The sequence below is a fragment of the Oncorhynchus mykiss genome, chromosome 9 (assembly GCF_057628025.1).
Source record: "Oncorhynchus mykiss isolate SJ-2025 chromosome 9, ASM5762802v1, whole genome shotgun sequence".
Taxonomy (NCBI): Eukaryota; Metazoa; Chordata; class Actinopteri; order Salmoniformes; family Salmonidae; genus Oncorhynchus; species Oncorhynchus mykiss.
The window spans coordinates 8,151,046-8,176,429 of record NC_143030.1 but is presented as its reverse complement, the minus strand read 5'-3'; the positions used below and the strand labels follow the sequence as shown (position 1 = coordinate 8,176,429).

The 25,384-nt window shown below is 49.0% G+C and overlaps 2 protein-coding genes across 11 annotated transcripts in view; both read right to left on the bottom strand.

The window, feature by feature from the left end:
• The window catches only part of dysf (dysferlin, limb girdle muscular dystrophy 2B (autosomal recessive)), a 154,535-nt gene extending 152,737 nt beyond the window's left edge, over window positions 1-1,798 (bottom strand). Inside the window, 1 exon segment of the mRNA XM_090185666.1 lies at window positions 1,374-1,798. Coding sequence (XP_090041792.1) covers window positions 1,374-1,461 — 88 coding nt within the window. The 5' untranslated portion in view covers window positions 1,462-1,798.
• Window positions 1,799-8,984: 7,186 nt separating this feature from the next.
• znf638 (zinc finger protein 638) overlaps window positions 8,985-25,384 on the bottom strand; it is a 45,570-nt gene continuing 29,170 nt past the window's right edge. For 9 of the 10 annotated variants that reach the window (XM_090183400.1, XM_090183394.1, XM_090183396.1 and 6 more), the window contains 12 exons: window positions 23,696-23,824; window positions 19,938-20,095; window positions 18,564-19,704; window positions 17,965-18,192; window positions 17,799-17,855; window positions 15,866-17,578; window positions 15,066-15,177; window positions 14,781-14,951; window positions 14,129-14,476; window positions 11,695-11,811; window positions 11,477-11,598; window positions 8,985-9,907 (listed from right to left, as the gene is read on the bottom strand). In XM_090183400.1, coding sequence (XP_090039526.1) covers window positions 9,842-9,907; window positions 11,477-11,598; window positions 11,695-11,811; window positions 14,129-14,476; window positions 14,781-14,951; window positions 15,066-15,177; window positions 15,866-17,578; window positions 17,799-17,855; window positions 17,965-18,192; window positions 18,564-19,704; window positions 19,938-20,095; window positions 23,696-23,824 — 4,362 coding nt within the window. In that variant the 3' untranslated portion in view covers window positions 8,985-9,841. The remainder of the gene's footprint in view (window positions 9,908-11,476; window positions 11,599-11,694; window positions 11,812-14,128; window positions 14,477-14,780; window positions 14,952-15,065; window positions 15,178-15,865; window positions 17,579-17,798; window positions 17,856-17,964; window positions 18,193-18,563; window positions 19,705-19,937; window positions 20,096-23,695; window positions 23,825-25,384) is intronic. The other variant, XM_090183397.1, reaches the window with a different exon arrangement.

The following is a 25,384-nucleotide window of genomic DNA, read 5'->3' as shown; positions in this document are numbered from 1 at the left end:
ATGACTTGTGTCATGCACAAAGTAGATGTCCTAACTGACTTGCCAAAACTATAGTTTGTTAACAAGAAATTTGTGGTTGAAAAGCAAGTTATAATGACTCTATGTATGTATGTATGTAAACTTCCGACTTCAATTGTATATATATATATATATATATATATATATACACACATACACATATCTTCACCCCTCCCTCTATCTGTCTCTCTCTCTCTACCTTGCACTAATGCTGGGCAGCCATGTTCATTACTGGTAGTGCCTTTCTAAAATTAACCAGAGACAGAAAGAGAGAGAGGAGGGAGAGAGAGAGAAGGGGGGAAGAGAGAGAAAGAGAGAGAGAGAGAAAGAGAGAGGGGGAAGAGGGAGAGAGAAAGACAAAGAGAGAGAAAGACAGAGAGAGAGACAAAGGGAGGGAGAGAGAGAGCGAGAGAGAGAGAGAGAGAGATAGAGGGAGAGGGAGAGAGAGAGAGGTAAGAGAGAGAGGGAGAGAGAGAGAAAGACAGAGAGAAAGGGAGAAAAGGAGAGAGAGAAAGACAGAGAAAGACACAGAGAGAGAGAGGTCCCACTGTGTAAAGTAAACCATAATGATGTATTGGTACTGACTAACACCATGGCATGCTGCAGCAGGACAACCCCCCTCAAACTGAAACCTGAGTCCTCTTCCTCTCTCCCTCCCTTATTCTCTCCCTCAAACTGAAACCTCTCTCTCTCTCTCTCTCCCTTATTCTCTCCCTCAAACTGAAACCTCTCTCTCTCTCTCCCTCCCTTATTCTCTCCCTCAAACTGAAACCTCTCTCTCTCTCTCTCTCTCCCTTATTCTCTCCTTCAAACTGAAACCTCTCTCTAGCTCTATCTTTATCTCTCTCTCTCTGTCTCTCTCTCTGTCTCAACCTTTATCTCTCTAGTTGTACTTTGACATTGTTTTTTTTTGTAGATAACCTGAAGTCTGCTGATGAAGGTTTCCTCCCAAATCAAAATACCCCCCCCCCCCACCTTCCCTCTGCACCAAACACCCTTTTCTATTCTCTCTCTCTCCCTCCCTCTCCCTTTCTCTCTCTCTCTCTCTCTGCACCAAACGCCAGAGCACTCTTGTGCCACATTCATTACCAGCAGTGCACTTTTAATAATAACTTCAGCTGCTGGCAGAAGAACATGGGAGAGATATTAAGGTAGAGAGACAGCTAGAGTGAGAAAGAGAAACAAGGGAAGAGACCAATGAAACGCTCCTACTGGTAAAAATGTCCCCTTCTGGCAGCCAGAACCTATACCATTACTGCATGCAGGGACATACACACACACACACCCCTCCTATCAGTCCTGTTGCATTGCTGTGCCCCACACACACACACAAACACACACCCCCGCCCTCTTACCTTCATAGACGACTCTGCAGTAGGCATCACTGACGTCATCGTCTTCTGTATGAAGCCTCTCAGCACACAGGATAAACACTCGCAGCATCGTACACACACACTGTGTTGACCTGGACCGCCCGGCCCGACACACACACACACACACACACACACACCGTCACCTAGCTGCGTTCCTGAACAGAACCTGCTGGAGGTAAGAGAGAAACAGAGGAAGAGTATTCCAAGTCCCTGGCAGTATCCTTACTGTGCACTGTCCACTGAGAGACACAGAGAGAGAGATTGAGACTGTATGGGACTGCTCCTCTGACACACACACACACCAACCAGCTGACTTATGGAAAGACACACACACACACACACACACACACACACCAATCCCCAGCTGCCAGTCTCTTAAAGGGCCAGTGGACCCAACGCTCACTCTCTCTCTGTCACGCACGAGCAGAGAAACACACAGGCAGTCACATCGATGTTGAAGTTGGTCACCTCACATGCATAATGGTAAAATAAATTATATTTATTATATTATTATATTTAGACAGGGAAACACAAAAATTAATTATATTTATTATAATTTTTTGTTTCCAGCTAGTATCTCCTTCTCAGAGACATCTGTGTATAAAACCTAAATAAAGGCTGAATGTTGTCTCTGTAAATATATCGTCTTTAAAATTTATTTAACCTTTATTTAACTAGGCAAGTCAGTTAAGAACAAATTCTTATTTCACAATGACGTCCTACCCCTGGCCAATTGTGCGCCACCCTCTGGGACACCCAATCACAGCTGGTTGGGATACAGCCTGGAATCGAACCAGGGTGTCTGTAGTGACGCCTCTAGCACTGAGAAGCGGTGCCTTAGACCGCTGCGTCACTAGGGAGCACACACACACACTTTGTAACAACACAATTCTCTTTGAAAGGGCAACAGTGTGTGGGGACCAGAAGCGAAAGAATGTGCATGCTGGGACGGTCTGTGAGGGAGACAGAGGAACACAAAGACCGAGAGAACAGGGGGATGAGAGGCTGAACAGGGGGATGAGAGGCTGAACAGGGGGATGAGAGGGAGACAGGGAAACACAAAGACAGAGAGAACAGGGGGATGAGAGGCTGAACAGGGGGGTGAGAGGCTGAACAGGGGGATGAGAGGCTGAACAGGGGGATGAGAGGGAGACAGGGAAACACAAAGACAGAGAGAACAGGGGGATGAGAGGCTGAACAGGGGGATGAGAGGGAGACAGAGAAACACAAAGACAGAGGCTGAACAGGGGGATGAGAGGCTGAACAGGGGGATGAGAGGGAGACAGGGGGATGAGAGGCTGAACAGGGAGATGAGGCTGAACAGGGGGATGAGAGGGAGACAGGGGGATGAGAGGCTGAACAGGGGGATGAGAGGGAGACAGAGAAACACAAAGACAGAGGCTGAACAGGGGGATGAGAGGCTGAACAGGGGGATGAGAGGGAGACAGGGGGATGAGAGGCTGAACAGGGAGATGAGGCTGAACAGGGGGATGAGAGGGAGACAGGGGGATGAGAGGCTGAACAGGGGGATGAGAGGCTGAACAGGGGGATGAGAGGCTGAACAGGGAGATGAGAGGCTGAACAGGGGGATGAGAGGGAGACAGGGGGATGAGAGGCTGAACAGGGAGATGAGAGGCTGAACAGGGGGATGAGAGGGAGACAGAAGAAACAAAGACAGAGAGAACAGGGGGATGAGAGGCTGAACAGGGGGATGAGAGGCAGACAGAGAAACACAAAGACAGAGGCTGAACAGGGGGATGAGAGGCGGAACAGGGGGATGAGAGGGAGACAGGGGGATGAGAGGCTGAACAGGGGGATGAGAGGCTGAACAGGGGGATGAGAGGGAGACAGGGGGATGAGAGGCTGAACAGGGAGATGAGAGGCTGAACAGGGGGATGAGAGGGAGACAGAAGAAACAAAGACAGAGAGAACAGGGGGATGAGAGGCTGAACAGGGGGATGAGAGGGAGACAGAGAAACACAAAGACAGAGGCTGAACAGGGGGATGAGAGGCGGAACAGGGGGATGAGAGGGAGACAGGGGGATGAGAGGCTGAACAGGGGGATGAGAGGCTGAACAGGGGGATGAGAGGGAGACAGTTTCCTAAAAAGAAGTCAGTGAGTCAATGAAAATGTTTAGTGATGTCACATGACTCCGTAGTGATGGTTGGTTATCTGAGCTGACTCTGTAGTGATGGTTGGTTATCTGAGCTGACTCTGTCGTGATGGTTGGTTATCTGAGCTGACTCTGTAGTGATGGTTGGTTATCTGAGCTGACTCTGTAGTGATGGTTGGCTATCTGAGCTGACTCTGTAGTGATGGTTGGTTATCTGAGCTGACTCTGTAGTGATGGTTGGTTATCTGAGCTGACTCTGTAGTGATGGTTGGTTATCTGAGCTGACTCTGTAGTGATGGTTGGTTATCTGAGCTGACTCTGTAGTGATGGTTGGTTATCTGAGCTGACTCTGTAGTGATGGTTGGTTATCTGAGCTGACTCTGTAGTGATGGTTGGTTATCTGAGCTGACTCTGTAGTGATGGTTGTTTATCTGAGCGGACTCCGTAGTGATGGTTGGTTATCTGAGCGGACTCCGTAGTGATGGTTGTTTATCTGAGCGGACTCTGTCGTGATGGTTGGTTATCGGAGCGGACTCCGTAGTGATGGTTGTTTATCTGAGCGGACTCTGTCGTGATGGTTGGTTATCGGAGCTGACAAACTGAATCCAACTTCCAGCGATGCATGAGCGTTAGCCACGCTAGTTCCTGGTCCCCCTGTGACACACCATGTGTTCTGGCTTTAATGGAACTTCCATAGAACTCTCACAAAGTTCCATCATTCTTAGAATGGAATCTGGAACACACAATATAGCAGGATTCCAGAAACATCCGGGGAACTTGTGCTGAGGTTTTACAAGCTGTGTCTCCTAGAAAACAGTTTATTATGGTAGGAAACCACTAACTTAACAGCTATGGGAAATATCATATGCAAGGTATATGAAGCACGGGGTGGCGGCATCATGTTGTGGGGTGCTTTGCTGCAGGAGGGACTTGTGCACTTCACAAAATAGATGGCATCATGAGGGAGGAAAATTATGTGGATATATTGAAGCAACATCTCAAGACATCAGTCAGGAAGTTAAAGCTTGGTAGCCAATGGGTCTTCCAAATGGACAATGACCCCAAGCAGACTTCCAAAGTTGTGGCAAAATGGCTTAAGGACAACAAAGTCAAGGTATTGGAGTGGCCATCACAAAGCCCTGACCTCAATCCTATAGAAAATTTGTTGGCAGAATTGAAAAAACCTGACTCAGTTACACCAGCTCTGTCAGGAGGAATGGGCCAAAATGCACCCAACTTATTGTGGAAAGCTAGCTATTTTTACTAGGATTAAATGTCAGGAAGTGTGAAAAACTGAGTTTAAATGCATTTGCCTAAGGTGTATGTAAACTTCAGAATTCAACTGTATATAGGAGTTTTATTCCAAAACACTAAACATTAAATTTAAAGATTAAACATTATTGGTAAATGAGCTATTGTGAAGAAGAAAATAAAAAGTATGATTGGTGTTTGTTAGATTTTAAAACATGTAATTTAACAACTATCACTACATGGTTTATTTCTGAGACAAATAATCAGGTTTTGTTGCAAAACGCTAAACATCCGCCTTATTCGACTAAGTAGCATTTTTTTGAGAAACTCAAATGTCAAATAATTAAATCATGTATTTCTGACTTACAGATTAGTTCGGAAAGTATTCAGACCCCATGACCTTCCCCACGTGTTACTAGGTTACAGCCATTATTCGAAATTTAAGATTTGTATTTATTTAGTATCAATCTACACACAATGCCCCATCATTTTTATTTCACCTTTATAAAACCAGTAGGCCAGTTGAGAACAAGTTCTCATTTACACCTGCGACCTGGCCAAGATAAAGCAACGCAGTTCGACACAAATAATAACAAATGACAAAGCAAAAAACTAAGCTATTTATAAATGAATAAAAACTGAAATATCACATTTACATGAGTATTCAAACCCTTCGCTCAGTACTTCAGCACCTTCACCAGCGATTACAGCCTTGAGTCTTCTTGGTTATGACGGTACAAGCTTGGTACACCTTTTTTTTGGGAGTTTCTTCCATTCTTCTCTGCAGATCCTCTCAAGCTCTGTCTGGTTGGATGGGGAGCGTCGCTGCACAGCTATTTTCAGGTCTCTCCCGAGATGTTAGATCAGGTTCAAGTTCTGGGTCTGGCTGGGCCACTCAAGAACATTCAGAAACTTGCCCTGAAGCCACTCCTGCATCCCATAGGGAGGGTGCCAGGTTCCTCCAGACGTGACGCTTGGCATTTAGGCCAAAGAGTTAAATCTCAGTTTCATCAGACCAGAGAATCTTACTTCTCACGGTCAGAGTCTTCAGGTGCCTTTGGGCAAACTCTAAGCTGGCTGTCATGTGCCTTTTACTGAGGAGTGGCTTCCGTCTGGCCATTCTACCATAAAGACCTGATTGGTGGAGTGCTGCAGAGATGGTTGTCCTTCTGGAAGGTTCTCCCACCTTGACAGAATAACTCTGGAGCTCTGTCAGAGGGACCATCAGGTTCTTGGGTCACCTCCCTGACCAAAGCCCTTCTCCCTGATTGCTCAGTGTGGTCGGCTCTAGGAAGTCTTGCTGGTTCCGAACAGTGTGTTCTTGGGAACCTTCCAGTGCAGAAAGGTTTAGGTACCCTTCCCCAGATCACAAATCGTGTCTCATCTTTACAGAAAAATTCACATGGGATACCGCCATACGCATCTCATTTGTCTTTAAGTGGGACTATCATTTGTTTTTCAACAGGACAATAGACCAACACACCTCCGGGCTGTAAGGGCTATTTGACCAAAAAGGAGAGTGATTGAGAGCTGCATCAGATGACCTGGCCTCCACAATCACCTATTCAACCCAATTGAGATGGTTTGGGATTCATGGACCGCCAGAGTGAAGGAAAAACAGCCAACAAGTGCTCAGCATATGTGGGAACTCCTTCCCAAGACTTTTAGAAAAGCATTCCAGGTGAAGCTGGTTGAGATACCAAGAGTGTGCAAAGCTGTCATCTAGGCAAAGGGTCCACTGTTAAAGAATCTAAAATCTCAAATATATTAGATATGTTTAACACTTTTTTGGTTACTATGATTCCATATGTGTTATTTCCTGCGTACTCCAATGTCTTCTCTACTTTTCTACAATGTATGAGAAAATAGTAAAAATAAAGAAAAACCCTAGAATGAGTAGGTGTTCTAGAACTTTTGACTGGTAGTGTATATATGCACTCTAATGAATGGTGATGTGCTGCTGACCTTCAGACACCAATGTATTGTCATAATCTGTGTGTGTTAATGTCTGACTATCAAATCACATCAACAGACACCAAAACATTTTTAACTTCTAATAAAACTCAAATGTATTATTTTCTCCCGAGCAAATCTTGTAGACGTTTCTCTTCTCTAGTTAAATTAAAACATCCAAATCCCACCCAAAAAAACACAAACCATCAAACTGTTCTGATACTTTGGGGCCCATATTCACAAAGCCTTGGGAGGACTGATCCTGGATCAGCCTGTAAGATCATAACTATGGACTGGGGGGGGGGGGCTGATCTATAACTATATGGACTGGGGGGGGGGGGGACTTAATTGTATTAAGCTATGGACTGGGGGGGGGGGTACTGATCTATAACTATATGGACTGGGGGGGGGGGCTGATCTATAACTTTCTGTGGACTGGGGAGGGACTGATTTATAACTATATGGACTAGGGGGGGGACTGATCTATAACTATATGGGTGGGAGGGACTGATCTATAACTAACTATATGGACTGGGGGGGGTCTGATCTATAACTATATGGACGGGGGGGGACTGATCTGTAACTATATGGACTGGGGGGGGACTGATCTGTAACTATATGGACTGGGGGGGGACTGATCTGTAACTATATGGACTGGGGGGGGGGGGGGTCTGATCTATAAATATATGGACTGGGGGGGGACTGATCTATAACTATATGGACTGGGGGGGGGGACTGATCTGTAACTATATGGACTGGGGGGGGGGGGGACTGATCTGTAACTATATGGACTGGGGGGGGACACACTGATCTATAACTATGTGGACTGGGGGGGGGGGGCTGATCTGTAACTATATGGACTGGAGGGGGACTGATCTATAACTATATGGACTGGGGGGGACTGATCTGTAACTATATGGACTGGGGGGGACTGATCTGTAACTATATGGACTGGGGGGGGGGGGGGCTGATCTATAACTATATGGACTGGGGGGGGACTGATCTGTAACTATATGGACTGGGGGGGGGAACTGATCTATAACTATATGGACTGGGGGGGGGGGGACTGATCTGTAACTATATGGACTGGGGGGGGGACTGATCTATAACTATATGGACTGGGGGGGGGGGGACTGATCTATAACTACATGGACTGGGGGGGGGACTGATCTATAACTATATGGACTGGGGGGGTCTGATCTATAACTATATGGACTGGGGGGGGGGGGGGGGACTGATCTATAACTATATGGACTGGGGGGGGGGACTGATCTATAACTATATGGACTGGGGGGGGACTGATCTATAACTATATGGACTGGGGGGGGGGGGCTGATCTATAACTATATGGACGGGGGGGACTGATCTGTAACTATATGGACTGGGGGACTGATCTATAACTATATGGACTGGGGGGGGACTGATCTGTAACTATATGGACTGGGGGGGGACGGCTGATCTATAACTATATGGACTGGGGGGGGGGGGACTGATCTATAACTATATGGACTGGGGGGGGGGGGGGGGTACTGATCTATAACTATATGGACGGGGGGGGGGACTGATCTGTAACTATATGGACTGGGGGGGGACTGATCTGTAACTATATGGACTGGGGGGGACTGATCTGTAACTATATGGACTGGGGGGGGGGGGGGGCTGATCTATAACTATATGGACTGGGGGGGGGACTGATCTGTAACTATATGGACTGGGGGGGGAACTGATCTATAACTATATGGACTGGGGGGGGGGGGACTGATCTGTAACTATATGGACTGGGGGGGGGACTGATCTATAACTATATGGACTGGGGGGGGGGGGGGACTGATCTATAACTACATGGACTGGGGGGGGGACTGATCTATAACTATATGGACTGGGGGGGACTGATCTATAACTATATGGACTGGGGGGGGGGGGGGGGGGACTGATCTATAACTATATGGACTGGGGGGGGGGACTGATCTATAACTATATGGACTGGGGGGGGGGGCTGATCTATAACTATATGGACGGGGGGGACTGATCTGTAACTATATGGACTGGGGGGGGGGGACTGATCTATAACTATATGGACTGGGGGGGGACTGATCTGTAACTATATGGACTGGGGGGGGACGGCTGATCTATAACTATATGGACTGGGGGGGGGGGGGACTGATCTATAACTATATGGACTGGGGGGGGGGGGGGGGGTACTGATCTATAACTATATGGACTGGGGGGGACTGATCTATAACTATATGGACGGGGGGGGGGACTGATCTGTAACTATATGGACTGGGGGGGGGGGGGGGTCTGATCTATAACTATATGGACGGGGGGGGGACTGATCTGTAACTATATGGACTGGGGGGGGGGACTGATCTATAACTATATGGACTGGGGGGGGGGACTGATCTGTAACTATATGGACTGGGGGGGGACGGCTGATCTATAACTATATGGACTGGGGGGGGGGGGGACTGATCTATAACTATATGGACTGGGGGGGGGGGGTACTGATCTATAACTATATGGACTGGGGGGGACTGATCTATAACTATATGGACGGGGGGGGGGGGGACTGATCTGTAACTATATGGACTGGGGGGGGGGGGGGGGGGTCTGATCTATAACTATATGGACTGGGGGGGGTCTGATCTATAACTATATGGACTGGGGGGGGGGGGGAACTGATCTATAACTATATGGACTGGGGGGGGGGGGGGTACTGATCTATAACTATATGGACTGGCGGGGGGGACTGATCTATAACTATATGGACTGGGGGGGGGGGGTACTGATCTATAACTATATGGACTGGGGGGGGGGGGTACTGATCTATAACTATATGGACTGGCGGGGGGGCTGATCTATAACTATATGGACTGGGGGGGGGGCTGATCTATAACTATATGGACTGGGGGGGAGACTGATCCTGGATCAACACTCCTGTACTCAGATCCTCTGTCTCCCCATAGAGTGTCGTATTATGACCAGACTTACAGTTGTTTCAGACAAACAAATGAGAAAATATAGATTGATTGAGTTGGGAGTCAAATGGCACCACTACGGGGCTCTGGTCTAAAAGTAGTGCACTATGTAGGGGATAGGGTGCCATTTGGGAAACATCCAGGGTCAAGGGGGTCATTTGGAGACGGAGCCGAGGCTAGAACTTCCTGCTTGTTGCTTCTGACGCTTCAGGTAATATTTCTGGAGAGAGAGGGGGAAAGAGAGAAAGAGAGAGGGGGAAAGAGAGAAAGAGAGAGGGGGAAAGAGAGAGAGAGGAGGGAAAGAGAGAGAGAAAGAGAGGGGGGAAAGAGAGAGAGAAAGAGAGGGGGAAGAGAGAGAGAGGGGGAGGAAAGAGAGAGAGAGGGGGGAAAGAGAGAGAGAGGGGGAGGAAAGAGAGAGAGAGGGGGGAAAGAGAGAGAGAGGGGGGAAAGAGAGAGAGAGGGGGGAAAGAGAGAGAGAGGGGGGAAAGAGAGAGAGAGGGGGGAAAGAGAGAGAGAGGGGGGAAAGAGAGAGAGAGGGGGGAAAGAGAGAGAGAGGGGGGAAAGAGAGAGAGAGGGGGAAAGAGAGAGAGAGGGGGAAAGAGAGAGAGAGGGGGGGAGAGAGAGAGAGGGGGGGAAAGAGAGAGAGAGGGGGAGGAGAGAGAGAGAGGGGGAGGAGAGAGAGAGAGGGGGAGGAGAGAGAGAGAGGGGGAGGAGAGAGAGAGAGGGGGGAGAGAGAGGGGGGAGAGAGAGGGGGGGAGAGAGGCGGGGAGAGAGGCGGGGAGAGAGAGAGGGGGAAAGAGAGAGAGAGAGAGGGGGAAAGAGAGAGAGAGGGGGAGAGAGAGAGAGGGGGAGAGAGAGAGAGAGGGGGAGAGAGAGAGAGAGGGGGAAAGAGAGAGAGGGGGAGAGAAGGGGGAAAGATAGAGAAAGAGGGGGATAGAGAGAGAAAGAGGGGGATAGAGAGAGAACGAGAGAGGGGGGATAGAGAGAGAACGAGAGAGGGGGGGATAGAGAGAACGAGAGAGGGGGGATAGAGAGAAAGAGAGAGGGGGGGATAGAGAGAGAACGAGAGAGGGGGGGATAGAGAGAGAACGAGAGAGGGGGGGATAGAGAGAGAACGAGAGAGGGGGGGATAGAGAGAGAACGAGAGAGGGGGGATAGAGAGAGAACGAGAGAGGGTGGAGGTGAAAGGTAGAGGTTATTATCATTGTTAGTTGTCCTACAGAACTGGTTATTTACAGGCCTAATAATGAAACCAGTCAATTCCAATGTATCAAACTAACAGGTGTAAAAATATACCTCTAATTTAGATTATTCTCCTTGGCTGCGTCCCCCCCACCCGTCGGTCCGGCCTCCCCCCCCCACCCGTCGATCCGGCCTCTCCTCCACCCCACCCGGCCTCCTCTCCTCCTCCCCCCGTCGATCCGGCCTCTCCTCCACCCCACCCGGCCTCCTCTCCTCCTCCCCCCCACCCGTCGGTCCGGCCTCCCCCCCACCCGTCGGTCCGGCCTCCCCCCCCACCCGTCGGTCCGGCCTCCCCCCCCACCCGTCGGTCCGGCCTCCCCCCCCACCCGTCGGTCCGGCCTCCCCCCCACCCGTCGGTCCGGCCTCCCCCCCCACCCGTCGGTCCGGCCTCCCCCCACCCGTCGGTCCGCCCTCCCCCCACCCGTCGGTCCGCCCTCCCCCCACCCGTCGGTCCGCCCTCCCCCCACCCGTCGGTCCGGCCTCTCCCCCCCCCCCCCCCCACCCGTCAGTCCGGCCCCCAAACTAACTGGTATAGTGATGTTGATACCTGCATGTTCTGATAGTGTTGCAGACTGCTGCAGTGGGTCTTCTTGGCTGTGTGTTCGCTCCCGTAGAACAGAGAACACAACTTACAGAAGAACCCTGTCTTAGGAACCACAAAGTCCTGGCCTGGAGAGGAGAGAGAGAGAGAGGCGGGTCAGTTAAACCTGATGAGAAATGGTGTGTGTGTGTCTGTCTGTCGGGGTGTGAGTCTGTCAGTATCACCTATAGGGTTGTGAGGGCTGAAGGGAGGCAGTTTGAAGTCTGTGATCAGAGGAGACTCAGAACGACAACGTTTTAATTCAGGCTCCTCTTCCTCCTCTCTTCTCTGTTCACTGTCTTCTAGAGAGAGAGCGAGAGAGAGCGAGAGAGAGAGATGTGGAGAGAGAGAGAGAGAGAGATGTGGAGAGAGAGAGAGATGTGGAGAGAGAGAGAGAGAGAGATGTGTAGAGAGCGAGATGTGGAGAGAGAGAGAGAGAGATGGAGAGAGAGAGAGAGAGATGTGGAGAGAGAGAGAGATGTGGAGAGAGAGAGAGATGTGGAGAGAGAGAGAGATGTGGAGAGAGAGAGAGATGTGGAGAGAGAGAGATGTGGAGAGAGAGAGATGTGGAGAGAGAGAGATGTGGAGAGAGAGAGAGATGTGGAGAGAGAGAGATGTGGAGAGAGAGATGTGGAGAAGGAGAGCGAGAGATGTGGAGAAGGAGAGAGAGAGAGAGAGATGTGGAGAAGGAGAGCGAGAGAGAGAGCGAGAGAGATGTGGAGAGAGAGAGCGAGCGAGAGAGAGAGAGATGTGGAGAGAGAGAGAGAGATGTGGAGAGAGAGAGAGATGTGGAGAGAGAGATGTGGAGAGAGAGAGATGTGGAGAGAGAGAGAGATGTGGAGAGAGAGAGAGAGATGTGGAGAGAGAGAGAGATGTGGAGAGAGAGAGAGATGTGGAGAGAGAGAGAGATGTGGAGAGAGAGAGAGAGAGCGAGAGAGAGAGCGAGCGAGAGAGAGGGAGAGAGAGCGAGAGAGAGGGAGAGAGAGCGAGAGAGAGCGAGAGAGAGAGACAGAGAGAGCGAGAGAGAGAGACAGAGAGCGCGAGAGAGAGAGACAGAGAGCGCGAGAGAGAGAGACAGAGAGCGCGAGAGAGAGAGACAGAGAGAGAGAGAGAGAGAGATGTGGAGAGAGAGATGTGAAGAGAGAGAGATGTGAAGAGAGAGAGAGATGTGAAGAGAGAGAGAGATGTGAAGAGAGAGAGAGATGTGAAGAGAGAGAGAGATGTGAAGAGAGAGAGAGATGTGAAGAGAGAGAGAGATGTGGAGAGAGAGAGAGATGTGGAGAGAGAGAGAGATGTGGAGAGAGAGAGAGATGTGGAGAGAGAGAGAGATGTGGAGAGAGAGAGAGATGTGGAGAGAGAGAGAGAGATGTGGAGAGAGAGAGAGATGTGGAGATAGAGAGAGAGATGTGGAGAGAGAGAGAGAGATGTGGAGAGAGAGAGAGATGTGGAGATGAGAGATGTGGAGAGAGAGAGATGTGGAGAGAGAGAGAGAGAGGTGTGGAGAGAGAGAGATGTGGAGAGAGAGAGATGTGGAGAGAGAGATGTGGAGAGAGAGAGAGAGATGTGGAGAGAGAGAGAGAGATGTGGAGAGAGAGAGATGTGGAGAGAGAGAGATGTGGAGAGAGAGATGTGGAGAGAGAGAGAGAGATGTGGAGAGAGAGAGAGAGATGTGGAGAGAGAGAGAGAGAGAGGTGTGGAGAGAGAGAGATGTGGAGAGAGAGAGATGTGGAGAGAGAGATGTGGAGAGAGAGAGAGAGATGTGGAGAGAGAGAGATGTGGAGAGAGAGAGAGATGTGGAGAGAGAGAGATGTGGAGAGATAGAGAGATGTGGAGAGAGAGAGATGTGGAGAGAGAGAGATGTGGAGAGAGAGAGATGTGGAGAGAGAGAGAGATATGGAGATGAGAGAGAGATGTGGAGATAGAGAGAGATGTGGAGAGAGAGAGAGATGTGGAGAGAGAGAGAGAGATGTGGAGAGAGAGAGAGATGTGGAGAGAGAGAGAGAGATGTGGAGAGAGAGAGAGAGATGTGGAGAGAGAGAGAGAGATGTGGAGAGAGAGAGAGAGATGTGGAGAGAGAGAGAGAGATGTGGAGATGAGAGAGATGTGGAGAGAGAGATGTGGAGAGAGAGAGATGTGGAGAGAGAGAGATGTGGAGAGAGAGAGAGAGAGATGTGGAGAGAGAGAGAGAGAGATGTGGAGAGAGAGAGATGTGGAGAGAGAGAGAGAGAGAGAGCGAGAGAGATGTGGAGAGAGAGAGAGATAGAGATGTGGAGATGAGAGAGAGAGAGGGAGTCAGGAAGAACAAAGGCGAAGGGAGAAAACAGATAAAATTGGCAGCAAGAACAGAGTCCAGATATCATGTCATTACGTTCCTATCAAACACACGTCTTCATGACCACGTGGCCATTAGGGACATCCGGGGACGACCTGATATTCATACCGCCTGGAATACAGATACCAGCCAAGGAAAAATGACTCAGTCTGTGGTCACATTTGAAAAAGATGAGACATTCGATTTAAAAATAAAACTCCTCCACAGGAATGAGACACCTCAGTGACGCTACGAGACTGACTGGTGTCTCATGAACTACTGAACATCTGATGTCGTTCTCTCTCTACCTTGTGGTGTCGTGGAGTCGGTCCAAGTCTTTCCAGCACTGATATCTGTCGTCTCCTGTTTCCCCTCCAGACTCTGGTTCTCAGGGGGGTCCGTCTGCCTCTCCTGCCCTGCTGAGGAGGCCTCCAGGCTGGGTTGGTCTGCCGGGGTATCAGCCTCCCTCTCTTTCTCCTGGAGGTCTGGGACCGAGGCAGCTGGTTGGGCGTCCACCTCTGAGGTCACAGCGACTTGGAGCAATGAGGAGGGAGCGTCAACGGAAGCTGTGTCAGTGGGAGGAGTCGTATCTGCCCGAGGCTCCTCCTCTTCCTTGTCTTTGACGCTCACCTTCTTCACCTTCACTGGTTTCCTGGCTGTGATGAGAGAAGATGAAGAAATACAGCTGCAACATTATAACTCAAATCCTGTGTGTCTCCGAGTGTGTGTGTCTCCGAGTGTGAGTGTCTCCGAGTGTGAGTGTCTCCGAGTGTGTGTGAGTGTCTCCGAGTGTGTGTGTGTCTCCGAGGGTGTGTGTGTGTGTGTCTCCGTGTGTGAGTGTGTGTCTCCGTGTGTGAGTGTGTGTCTCCGAGTGTGTGTGTGTGTCTCTGAGTGTGTGTGTGTGTGTGTGTCTCCGACTGTGTGTGTGTGTGTGTCTGTGTGTGTGTCCCTCTATCTTACCAGAGGTCTGTCGGGCCCTCTTCCTCCCCCTGGCACCTCTCCTTGTGGTAACCAACTCCTCCTCCTCCTCCTCCTCCTCTCCCACTTCATCCACGGTCACAAAGTCCATTCTCCTGATTTCCTCCATGCCCCTGCCGTCATCCTCTGCACCAGGAGACCCTGTAGCATCAGCTAGAGGAGAGAAATGGTTTAGAGGACGAGAGGACTCCCCCCCTTCTGTCCACATACACGTCCCCTTCTGTCCCGATACACCACCCCCCCTCTCTTCTACTCTGACAGACAGACCTGTGTGGTCAGCTTGCTGGTTCTGCGCTGGTTCAGGACTCTTGTTCTGCTCTTCCTCCTCCATCTCATCATCCTCCCCATCACCTCCAGCCTCATCCAGGGTTACCAGAGTCTGATAGGAGAGAGGTCAAAGGGTGTGTGACTGAGAAAGGGAGAGGAGAGCGACAACAGAGAGAGACAACAGAGAGAAGAGAGACGACAGAGAGAGGAGAGACGACAGAGAGAGGATAGACGACAGAGAGAGAGGAGAGAGACGACAGAGAGAGAAGAGAGAGACGACAGAGAGAGGAGAGAGACGAGAGAGAGAGAAGAGAGAGACGACAGAGAGAGGAGAGCGACGACAGAGAGAGAGGAGAGCGAGACGACAGAGAGAGAGGAGAGCGAGACGACAGAGAGAGAGGAGAGAGACGACAGAGAGAGGAGAGAGACGACAGAGAGAGAGGAGAGCGAGACGACAGAGAGAGGAGAGCGACGACAGAGAGAGGAGAGAGACGAGAGGAGAGAGACGACAGAGAGAGGTGAGCGAGACGACAGAGAGGAGAGCGAGACGACAGAGAGAGGAGAGCGAGACGACAGAGAGAGAGGAGAGCGAGACGACAGAGAGAGAGGAGAGCGAGACGACAGAGAGAGAGGAGAGCGAGACGACAGAGAGAGAGGAGAGAGACGACAGAGAGAGAGGAGAGAGACGACAGAGAGAGAGGAGAGAGACGACAGAGAGAGAGGAGAGACGACAGAGAGAGGAGAGAGACGACAGAGAGAGGAGAGAGAGCGGAGAAAGCAAGCAGCAGATATTTCCTGACCTCTGGGTTGAAGGTGTCTCCTGACTCCAGGCAAGGCCCCTCCGCTCCTTCGTCCTCTCCGATCTCATCCAAAGTCACCAAGCCCTCAGTATCCACTCCGACCCTCTCCTCTCTCTCCTCCTCCCTCGTCCGTTCCTTCTCTCTACTCCTCCTCCGCCCTTTCTCTCTCTCCTTCCCTCTGTCCATCTCTCGCTGCTTCTCCTTCACCAGTTTTTGTTTCTTAATAAGTTCTTCCTCTTCGGCGGCGTCATCTGGGTAATCCTCCTCCTCCTCGCTCACCTCATCCAAGGTGACAAGGTTACTCTTTTTCGGGGTACCCCCCTCGGACTCTCCTGTTGGGGTCTTGGTCACCTCTTGAGTTTTAGATACCTTCTTAATCTCCTTTTTCCCCTTCTTTTGGGGTGTCTTCTTACCCCCCTTTAGAGGCTTGGAGCCCCCCTGACATTTAGAGTCGGTCGTATGGTTGTCCAGAACTTGGGTCGTTTCCGTCTGATCGTCGACTGAATCTAGTATCTGGAACCCCTCCATCTCTCTGGGTAGAGAATCTCTTCGGCCCCCTTGGCCTGCGAGAGAGGAGTCGACCATGTTGTCTTCAGTGTCTTCTAGAGAGTCGAGGATCTGGAATGCAGATTCTTCTTCTTCGTCGTTGGTGATCTCTTCGTGTTCCTCTAGTGTAGCTTGAGGCACCTGGGAACCTGTAGATTCGGAGGCTGCAGGCGCCTGGTAACCCAGAGATAGAGATCCAGACTGTTCTTGAGTGTCTTGACTGGCCTCTTCTCCGTCTCTAGGTGTGTCATCGTCCACAGCTTCGTCGAGTATCTGGAAATCACCTTCATCATCAGGTACTTTATCAATAAGTGATTGGGGCACCTGGTGACCCGACACCGTCTCCACCTCTTGTAGTTGCAGGGCCTTCTGAAGGTTTCGCTCCTTGGCTGAGGCAGAAGGATGGGTCAGACCAAGCTCCAGGGGACAGGCTCCATTCTGAGCCTCGGTACCCAGAATCGAGGAACCTTTTTCAGCCTGGGTCGTCTCCTCGCTCCCCTCTAGCTCTGGAGGTTTTTCAGCGGTCGTCTCCATATCGCTTTCTGACACAGCACTTTTCTCTTCCTTGTTGTCGGTCACTGCAGTGTCCAACACTGACATCTTGTGGTGGGATGACGGTACTACATCCTCCGTGTCACATCCCTTAGTGACGACTTCCTCTTCCGACTGAGACCGAGTCTCCAAGGGAACAGGCTCCGCCTCCGTATCGGCTATGCTGGTGTTGTCGTCGGCAGCTTCCTGGGTTTCTGCGGCTTCGGTTGCTACAACAACAGCTGCTGATGACCTGGTCTTGCGTCCAGAGGTGGCAGGTGGTTGAGGTTTAGCTGCTGCCTTTTTTGCTGCGGCTTTTCGTGGAGTCTTCTGAGCAGGGGGGGTAGAGGAGGAGGACGTGGGTGTCTCCTTGTGCTCCAGGCTAGATTTCGGAGATGGGGTATCTGGGGTACCCCTCCTGCGTTTGGACGATCGTTTTGACCTTTCCGAGGCCTTATCTTGGGTTTTGTGCGACGGAGATGAGGATGACTGCGGTGGGTTGGTGTTCTCAGCCTCATCCCCTTCCACCTCGTCCACAGTAACAAACTGGTCCATGTTGAACTGGTCCAGATCGAAGGAGTTGGCTTCACCAGGGATGACGTCAGACGTAAACTCATCTTCCGCGTAGCAACTAGCCTGAGGTAAAGAGAGAGAGAGAGAAGGATGAATCCAAAGAATTAATTAATCAAAATCAAATCTTCCACAAGTTCAACAGAAGTGCTGTAGTTTGAAATTAGATGTAGTTTGAAATCAGATGTATGAGAGTTTGCTACAACAGACTGTAGCGGTAATAGATTCTGTACAGAATGTGGTATTTTAAAGAAATGTTGGCGTTTGGAAAGCATCGTCGGCTCACCGTGTCTTTAGACCTGCTCCTAGAGGAGAAGGTCGTTTTACTGCTGCTACCGAGGCTCTGTGGAACCAACAGAAAGATTTACCAGGATCATTTCTAGAATAGAATCAAATCATAAAAAGATAGAATTGTCATTCAGCATCACGTCTTGCTTCTCTCCTTCTCCTACCTTGCCCCTCTCCTCTTCCTCTTCTTTCCTCCCCTTCTTCTTGGCGGGGCTGCCGTCGTGTCTGGTGCTCCTGCGGGAGCCAGAAGAGGAGCTAGAGGAGTTACCCTGTCTAGACGTCGAAGGATCCTGCTCCTCCTCGGAAGGAGCACGGCTGCTTCTATGCCTTGAAGAGTCTCTCGTTTCTGGGGAGAGGCGCCGGCCTCTCCCTCCGGAAGCCTCTGTCTTCCCCTGGATGAATTAATTTTATTAGACATTCAAATACATAATGAGTTGCCTCAGTCATTAGAGTACAATACATACATTAGCTTCTGCTAATATTTTAATGTAACAGTATTGCTTCCATCCCTCTCCTTGGCCCTACATGGGCTCCCTCGAAGCAGCCACCCTGGACGCATCGTTACCCAACGCTCCCCAAAAGCCGCAGCCCTTGCAGAGGGGAACAACTACTCCAAGTCTCAGAGCGACCACCGCTAACTAGCTAGCCATTTCACACCGGTTACACTAGGGTGCAATGAATCAGACTGTCAGCGATTCAAATCTGTCAAGGTTTAAATGACATCTGTCCCTTAAATTCACATTATTATTATTATGATACGTACATTCTTGTGGTCTGGTTGGCCAGATCCTGAAGGTGTCTTCTTCGTGTCGGTGGTCTTCTTGTGGTCTGGTTGACCAGCTCCTGAAGGTGCCTTCTTCGTGTCGGTGGTCTTCTTGTGGTCTGGTTGGCCAGATCCTGAAGGTGTCTTCTTCGTGTCGGTGGTCTTTTTGTCCGGCTGTGACTTCTTCTCTGGTCGTGGCTCCTCTTTCTTTGCCGTCTCTTTCTCCCCAGTCTTCTCTTCTGACTCAGCCGGGGTCTTTCTCTCCGCCGTCTCCCCAGCTGCAGGGCTCTCCTGGTTGGGTAGAGGCTTGGCCTGGATCCCCTCTCCCTGGTTGTGTTCCTGTTTAGCCTGTTCCTCCGCCAGTCTCCCCATACGGTGTTGGTGCACCGCTGCCTCCAGGGCCTTGAGGATCTCCTCGGTGACCGGAGGAAAGTCCTGAGGTTTGTCTTCAACATTTAACTCTACCGGGACAGGAGCCGGTGATTGTGCCGGTACCAAGGCAGCAATGGTGTCAGAGTCGACGGGATTGGCCCCGTTATCAGCTCCCTCCACAGCGGAGATCAGACAAGGTTCTGTTGTGGCCACAGTCGTCAAGGTTTCACTAGCCAATGCAATGACATCACTGCCCTGTTGTGGGACCGCAGCTAGAACCTGTTCGGGTTCTGCTGCAACCTCATTGGTCGAGGCGACGCCGTCGGTGCTCTGGGTTTCCATGGCGACCTCTTCCTCGGGAGCGGACACGGCAACCGTAGGTAACGAGGCGGAAACGACGATGTCGACGGTCGCAGTGTCTTCCTTGTTTCCTTTTGCCTCCTCCTCAGTTTTCATCCCTCCATCCTCTTTGGGAGGATGAGCGTTCTTCTTCCCATCTTTCGTCGAGGAAATCCCACCCTCTTTCTCTCCAGACTCCGCAAACGTTGCCTTTCCGTCGGAATTCATCACCACGACGTCACTTCCTGGTTGCTTGGCCTCCGCGACGATGACGTCGTCACCCGGTTGCTTGGTCGCCACGGCAACAGGCTGAGAGGATGAGACCGTAGCATTGGTGCTGGTAGCAGTGGGAGTAACAGGTTTAACTGGGGTTGTGACATCTTTAGCTACAGGCTTCTTGCCTTTGATTGGTTTCTTCTTGGCTTTCGTGCTGAAATAACAAACACGTAGATTATAAAATAAGTGATGTTTACATGCCCAGATCAGTCTGAAAGGTCTCCAGAGGAACACATGGGACAGGAGTTGTTCCCTGACAAGGAAAAACAATGGACCCTAATTGTATCCTGTGTCGTTAGAAAACAGGACGTTAATACAATGATTGGATTGGATGGACTGACAGATCAAATCTAGGAAGTTAATGAAAGGTTGAGTTAAGATATTTACCTGACAACAGATGTCTTCTGGGCTGGGGGCTGCGGTGCCTGTTGATCCTTGACCAGCAAGTTGAACTTCAGAGGGTTGTTCTGAACTACACTGGGGGACTTCTGGAAATTAAGACACACGGTCTTTGCCACCGACGACGATTCCATCTCAAAATAGATCTGAGACAGAGAGAGAAACATATATATTAAACAAACCATTTCATTTGATTTGTTATCTGTGTCGTCTCCTGACGAATCAGAAATGTTTTAAAAAATGCAGTCGGAGGTTCCAGGGTCCTAATTGGTTACACGGAGCCTTCAGAAAGCATTCGAACCCCTAGACTTAACACATTTTGTTTTGTTACAGACTTATTAAAAAAAAAAGATTGTTTTTTTCCCAGCATCAATCTACAAACGATACCCCATAATGGCATCACAATACCCCATAATGGCATCACAATACCCCATAATGACATCACAATACCCCATAATGACATCACAATACCCCATAATGACATCACAATACCCCATAATGACATCACAATACCCCATAATGACATCACAATACCCCATAATGACAAAGCAAAAAACTGAATTTTGTTGTTGCTAATTTACAAAAAATAAATACAAATAAATGAAATTTCACATTTACATATGAATTCAGACCCTTTACTCAGTACTTTGTTGAAGCACCTTTGGCAGTGATTACAATCCTAGAGTCTTCGTGGGTATGATGCAACAAGCTTGGCACACCTGTATTTGGGGAGTTTCTCCCATTCTTCTCTGCAGATCCTCTCAAGCTCTGACAGGTTGGATGGGGAGCGTCGCTGCACAGCTATTTTCAGGTCTCTCCAGAGATGTTCGATCGGGTTCAAGTCCGGGCTCCGGCTGGTCCACTTAAGGACATTCAGAGATTGTCCCGAAGCCACCCCTACCTTGTCTTGGCTGTGTGTTTAGGGTCGTTGTCCTGTTGGAAGGTGAACCTTTGCCCCACTGTGAGGTCCTGAGCGCTCTGGAGCAGGTTTTCATCAAGGATCACTCTGTACATGGCTCCGTTCATCTTTGCCTCGATCCTGACTAGTCTCCCAGTCCCTACTGCTGAAAAACATCCCCACAGCATGATGTTGCCACCACCATGCTTCACCGTAGGGATTGTGCCAGGTTTCCTCCAGATGTGACACTTGGCATTCAGGCCAAAGAGTTCAATATGGGTTTCATCAGACCAGGGAATCTTGTTTCTCATGGTCTGAGAGTTTTTAGGAGCCTTTTGGCAAACTCCAAGCAGGCTGTCATGTGCCTTTTACTGAGGAGTGGCTTCCGTCTGGCCACTCTACCATAAAGACCTGATTGGTGGAGTGCAGCAGAGATGGTTGTCCTTCTGGAAGGTTCTCCCATCTCCACAGAGGAACTCTGGAGCTCTGTCAGAGTGACCATCAGGTTCTTCGTCACCTCCCTGACCAAATCCCTTTTCCCGATTGCTCAAGGAAGAGTCTTGGTGGTTCCAAACTTCTTCCATTTAAGAATGATTGAGGCCACTGTGTTCTTGTGGGCCTTCAATACTGCAGACATTTTATCTTACCCTTCCCCAGATCTGTGCGTTGACACAATCCTGTCTCTGAGCTCTACGGACACTTCCTTTGACCTCATGGCTTGGTTTTTGCTCTGACTTTCAATGTCAACTGTGGGACCTTATATAAACCGGTGTTGTGCCTTTCCAAATCATGTTCAAATCAATTGAATTTACCACAAGTGGACTCCAATCAAGTTGGAGAAACATCAAGGATGATCAATGGAAACAAGATGAACCTGAGCTCAACTTCAAGTCTCATAGCAAAGGGTCAGAATTCTTATGTAAATACTGAAGGCACTCTAGAAGCATGGTACCACTACAAGCCTAAAGTGGTTGGTTCCAGGGATCTAATTGGTTATAATCACAGGGTACCACTACAAGCCTAGTGGTTGGTTCCAGGGATCTAATTGGTTATAATCACATGGTACCACTACAAGCCTAAAGTGGTTGGTTCCAGGGATCTAATTGGTTAATTGGCAAAAAAACAGGGTTTAATGAAACTTGCTGGGATTTCTATTCTTCTTCTTCGTCATGTCCAATCAACTGAATTTACCACTGGTGGACTATAATGGTGCGGCAGGTTAGCCTAGTGTTTAGAACGTCGGGCTAGTAACCGAAAGGTTGCAAGTTTGAATCCCTGAGCTGACAAGGTACAAATCTGTCGTTCTGTCCCTGAACAAGCTTTCTATTCTTCTACGTGTCTTTGTGCAATAAAGCTGTTTAGCGCATATTCCAATCCAGCGTCAAACTGGCGTCTGGGCCGATGCGCTGACCACGGTCTGGAATCCACTTGGACTGTAGATAGCGTCCGGGCCGATGCGCTGACCACGGTCTGGAATCCACTTGGACTGCAGATAGCGTCCGGGCCGATGCGCTGACCACGGTCTGGAATCCACTTGGACTGCAGACAGCGTCCGGGCCGATGCGCTGACCACGGTCTGGAATCCACTTGGACTGCAGATGGCGTCCGGGCCGATGCGCTGACCACGGTCTGGAATCCACTTGGACTGCAGATAGCGTCCGGGCCGATGCGCTGACCACGGTCTGGAATCCACTTGGACTGCAGATGGCGTCTGGGCCGATGCGCTGACCACGGTCTGGAATCCACTTGGACTGCAGATGGCGTCCGGGCCGATGCGCTGACCACGGTCTTGGACTGCAGATGGCATCCGGTCCGATGCGCTGTCTGGAATCCACTTGGACTGCAGATTGCATCCTTTGAGTGGGAGTCAGTCATCCATTCTCTCTGTGACAGTAGATTCGTTCCCATATTATCACTCGCCTGCTGCTGAGGAATGTCTCTGATGGTATAGACCCGTTTCGCTAAGCGGTTGTGTAGTTTCACACTGCGCTGTCCTACTTGGCAATAACAACCGGCTTGTTTGTCAAGGGAGCTGTGGAGGTTAAACCCACTTCTTTGCATTTGGTAAACTTATTTCTTAAATCCTCACCGATGAGTATCAGAGTAGGGCGATATGGCTAAAATAAATCACGGTTTCTAAATAAAGAAGGAAGGTATTTGACGTGTATCGTACCATCTACGGTTGACCCCTGTAAAACAACACATTTCACTGCACCCATCAACGACGTACGTGACAAAACGCTCGGTTCATTTTCGTATCTTCACCTCTGGATATCACCGTGGATGTATTCTGCTATTTGTGGGCGTCATTCACCCTTTTATGGAATTTGGTTATTTTAAATGAGCGATGCGTCTCTTTATGGTCTCGTCTCCTTCTGAGCTGTGTCCACTTGTCCATCGCTTGTGGTACTACGTACTGCTAGCAGCATTCTAGCCACGTCACGTGCTAGCTGTCTAATCTGTTTAACCTTTTTGGGATAAGGGGGCAGCATTTTCACTTTTGGATGAATAGCGTGCCCAGAGTAAACTGCCTCCCACTCTGTCCCAGATGCTAATATATGCATAGTATTATTAGTATTGGATAGAAAACACTCTGAAGTTTCTAAAAATATTTGAATGATGTCTGAGTATAACAGAACTAATTTATCTAATAAACGTGGAAGCAGCAACAACAACAACAACAACAACAAAAAAAATATTTATAAAAAGGAATTGGGAAATTCATTCTCATTCTGAGAAATACCTATCTTTCCAACCCAGGTAGGCGACTTGATTTCAACATCAGAAAACAAAAGTCAACAGGCTACTTTCAAGCAGTTGCCTAAGGCCTCCCGGTGTCTCTCCCTACCGTGCTGATCAGAGACAGCGAGTCCAGGTAGGAGCCGAAGCGTTTGACGAGGTCGTGAACCTCCCGGGCTGCTGCAGTCCCTGCGGGGACGTTACTGACAATCAGAAGACGTTCCTTCAACGTTGGATCCTGTTTACAGACAGAGGGTTATAAAGGGGTCATTAACAGGTTATAAAGGGGTTATTAACAGGTTATAAAGGGGTTATTAACAGGTTATAAAGGGGTTATTAACCTGTTAGAGCTCTAGGGGCGCTATTTCATTTTTGGATAAAAAACGTTCCCGTTTTAAGCGCGATATTTTGTCACGAAAAGATGCTCGACTATGCATATTCTTGACAGTTTTGGAAAGAAAACGCTCTGAAGTTTCAGAATCTGCAAAGATTTTGTCTGTAAGTGCCCCAGAACTCATTCTACAGGCGAAACCAAGATGATGCATCACCCAGGAATTAGCAGAATTTCTGAAGCTCTGTTTTCCATTCTCTCCTTATATGGCTGTGATTGCGCAACGAATGAGCCTACACTTTCTGTCGTTCGCCCAAGGTCTTAGCAGCATTGTGACGTATTTGTAGGCATATCATTGGAAGATTGACCATAAGAGACTACATTTTCCAAGTGTCCGCCTGGTGTCCTGCGTCGAATTCGGTGCGCAATTGCCAGCTGCTTCCACTTTACCATTTGATTCAGGGGAGAAAGCATGTGTCCAAGAACGATGTATCAATGAAGAGATATGTGAAAAACACCTTGATGATTGATTCTAAACAACGTTTGCCATGTTTTCAGTCGATATTATGGAGTTAATTTGGAAAAAAGTTTGCGTTTTGAGGACTGAATTTATGGATTTTTTTTGGTGGCCAAATGTGATGTATAAAACGGAGCTATTTCTAATACACAAGGAATCTTTTTGGAAAAACTGAGCATCTGCTATCTAACTGAGAGTATCCTCATTGAAAACATCAGAAGTTCTTCAAAGGTAAATGATTTTATTTGAAGGCTTTTATGTTTTTGTTAATGTTGCGTGCTGGATGCTAACGCTAATGCTAACGCTAAATGCTAACGCGAAATGCTAACTCTAGCTAGCTACTTTTACACAAATTATTGTTTTCCTATGGTTGAGAAGCATATTTTGAAAATCTGAGATGACAGTGTTGTTTACAAAAGGCTAAGCTTGAGAGATGGCATATTTATTTCATTTCATTTGCGATTTTCATAAATAGTTAACGTTGTGTTATGCTAATGAGCTTGCTGATAGATTTACACAATCCTGGATACAGGGTTTTTTTCATAGCTAAACGTGACGCAGAAAACGGAGCGATTTGTCCTAAACAAATAATCTTTCAGGAAAAACTGAACATTTGCTATCTGAGAGTCTCCTCATTGAAAACATCTGAAGTTCTTCAAAGGTAAATGATTTTTTTGAATGCTTTTCTGTTTTTTTGTGTAAATGTTGCCAGCTGAATGTTAATGCTAAATGCTACGTTAGCCATCAATACTGTTACACAAATGCTTGTTTTGCAATGGTTGAGAAGCATATTTTGAAAATCTGAGATGACAGTGTTGTTAACAAAAGGCTAAGCTTGAGAGCTAGCATATTTATTTCATTTCATTTGCGATTTTCATGAATAGTTAACGTTGCGTTATGGTAATGAGCTTGAGTCTGTATTCACGAACCCGGATCCGGGATGGGGAGAT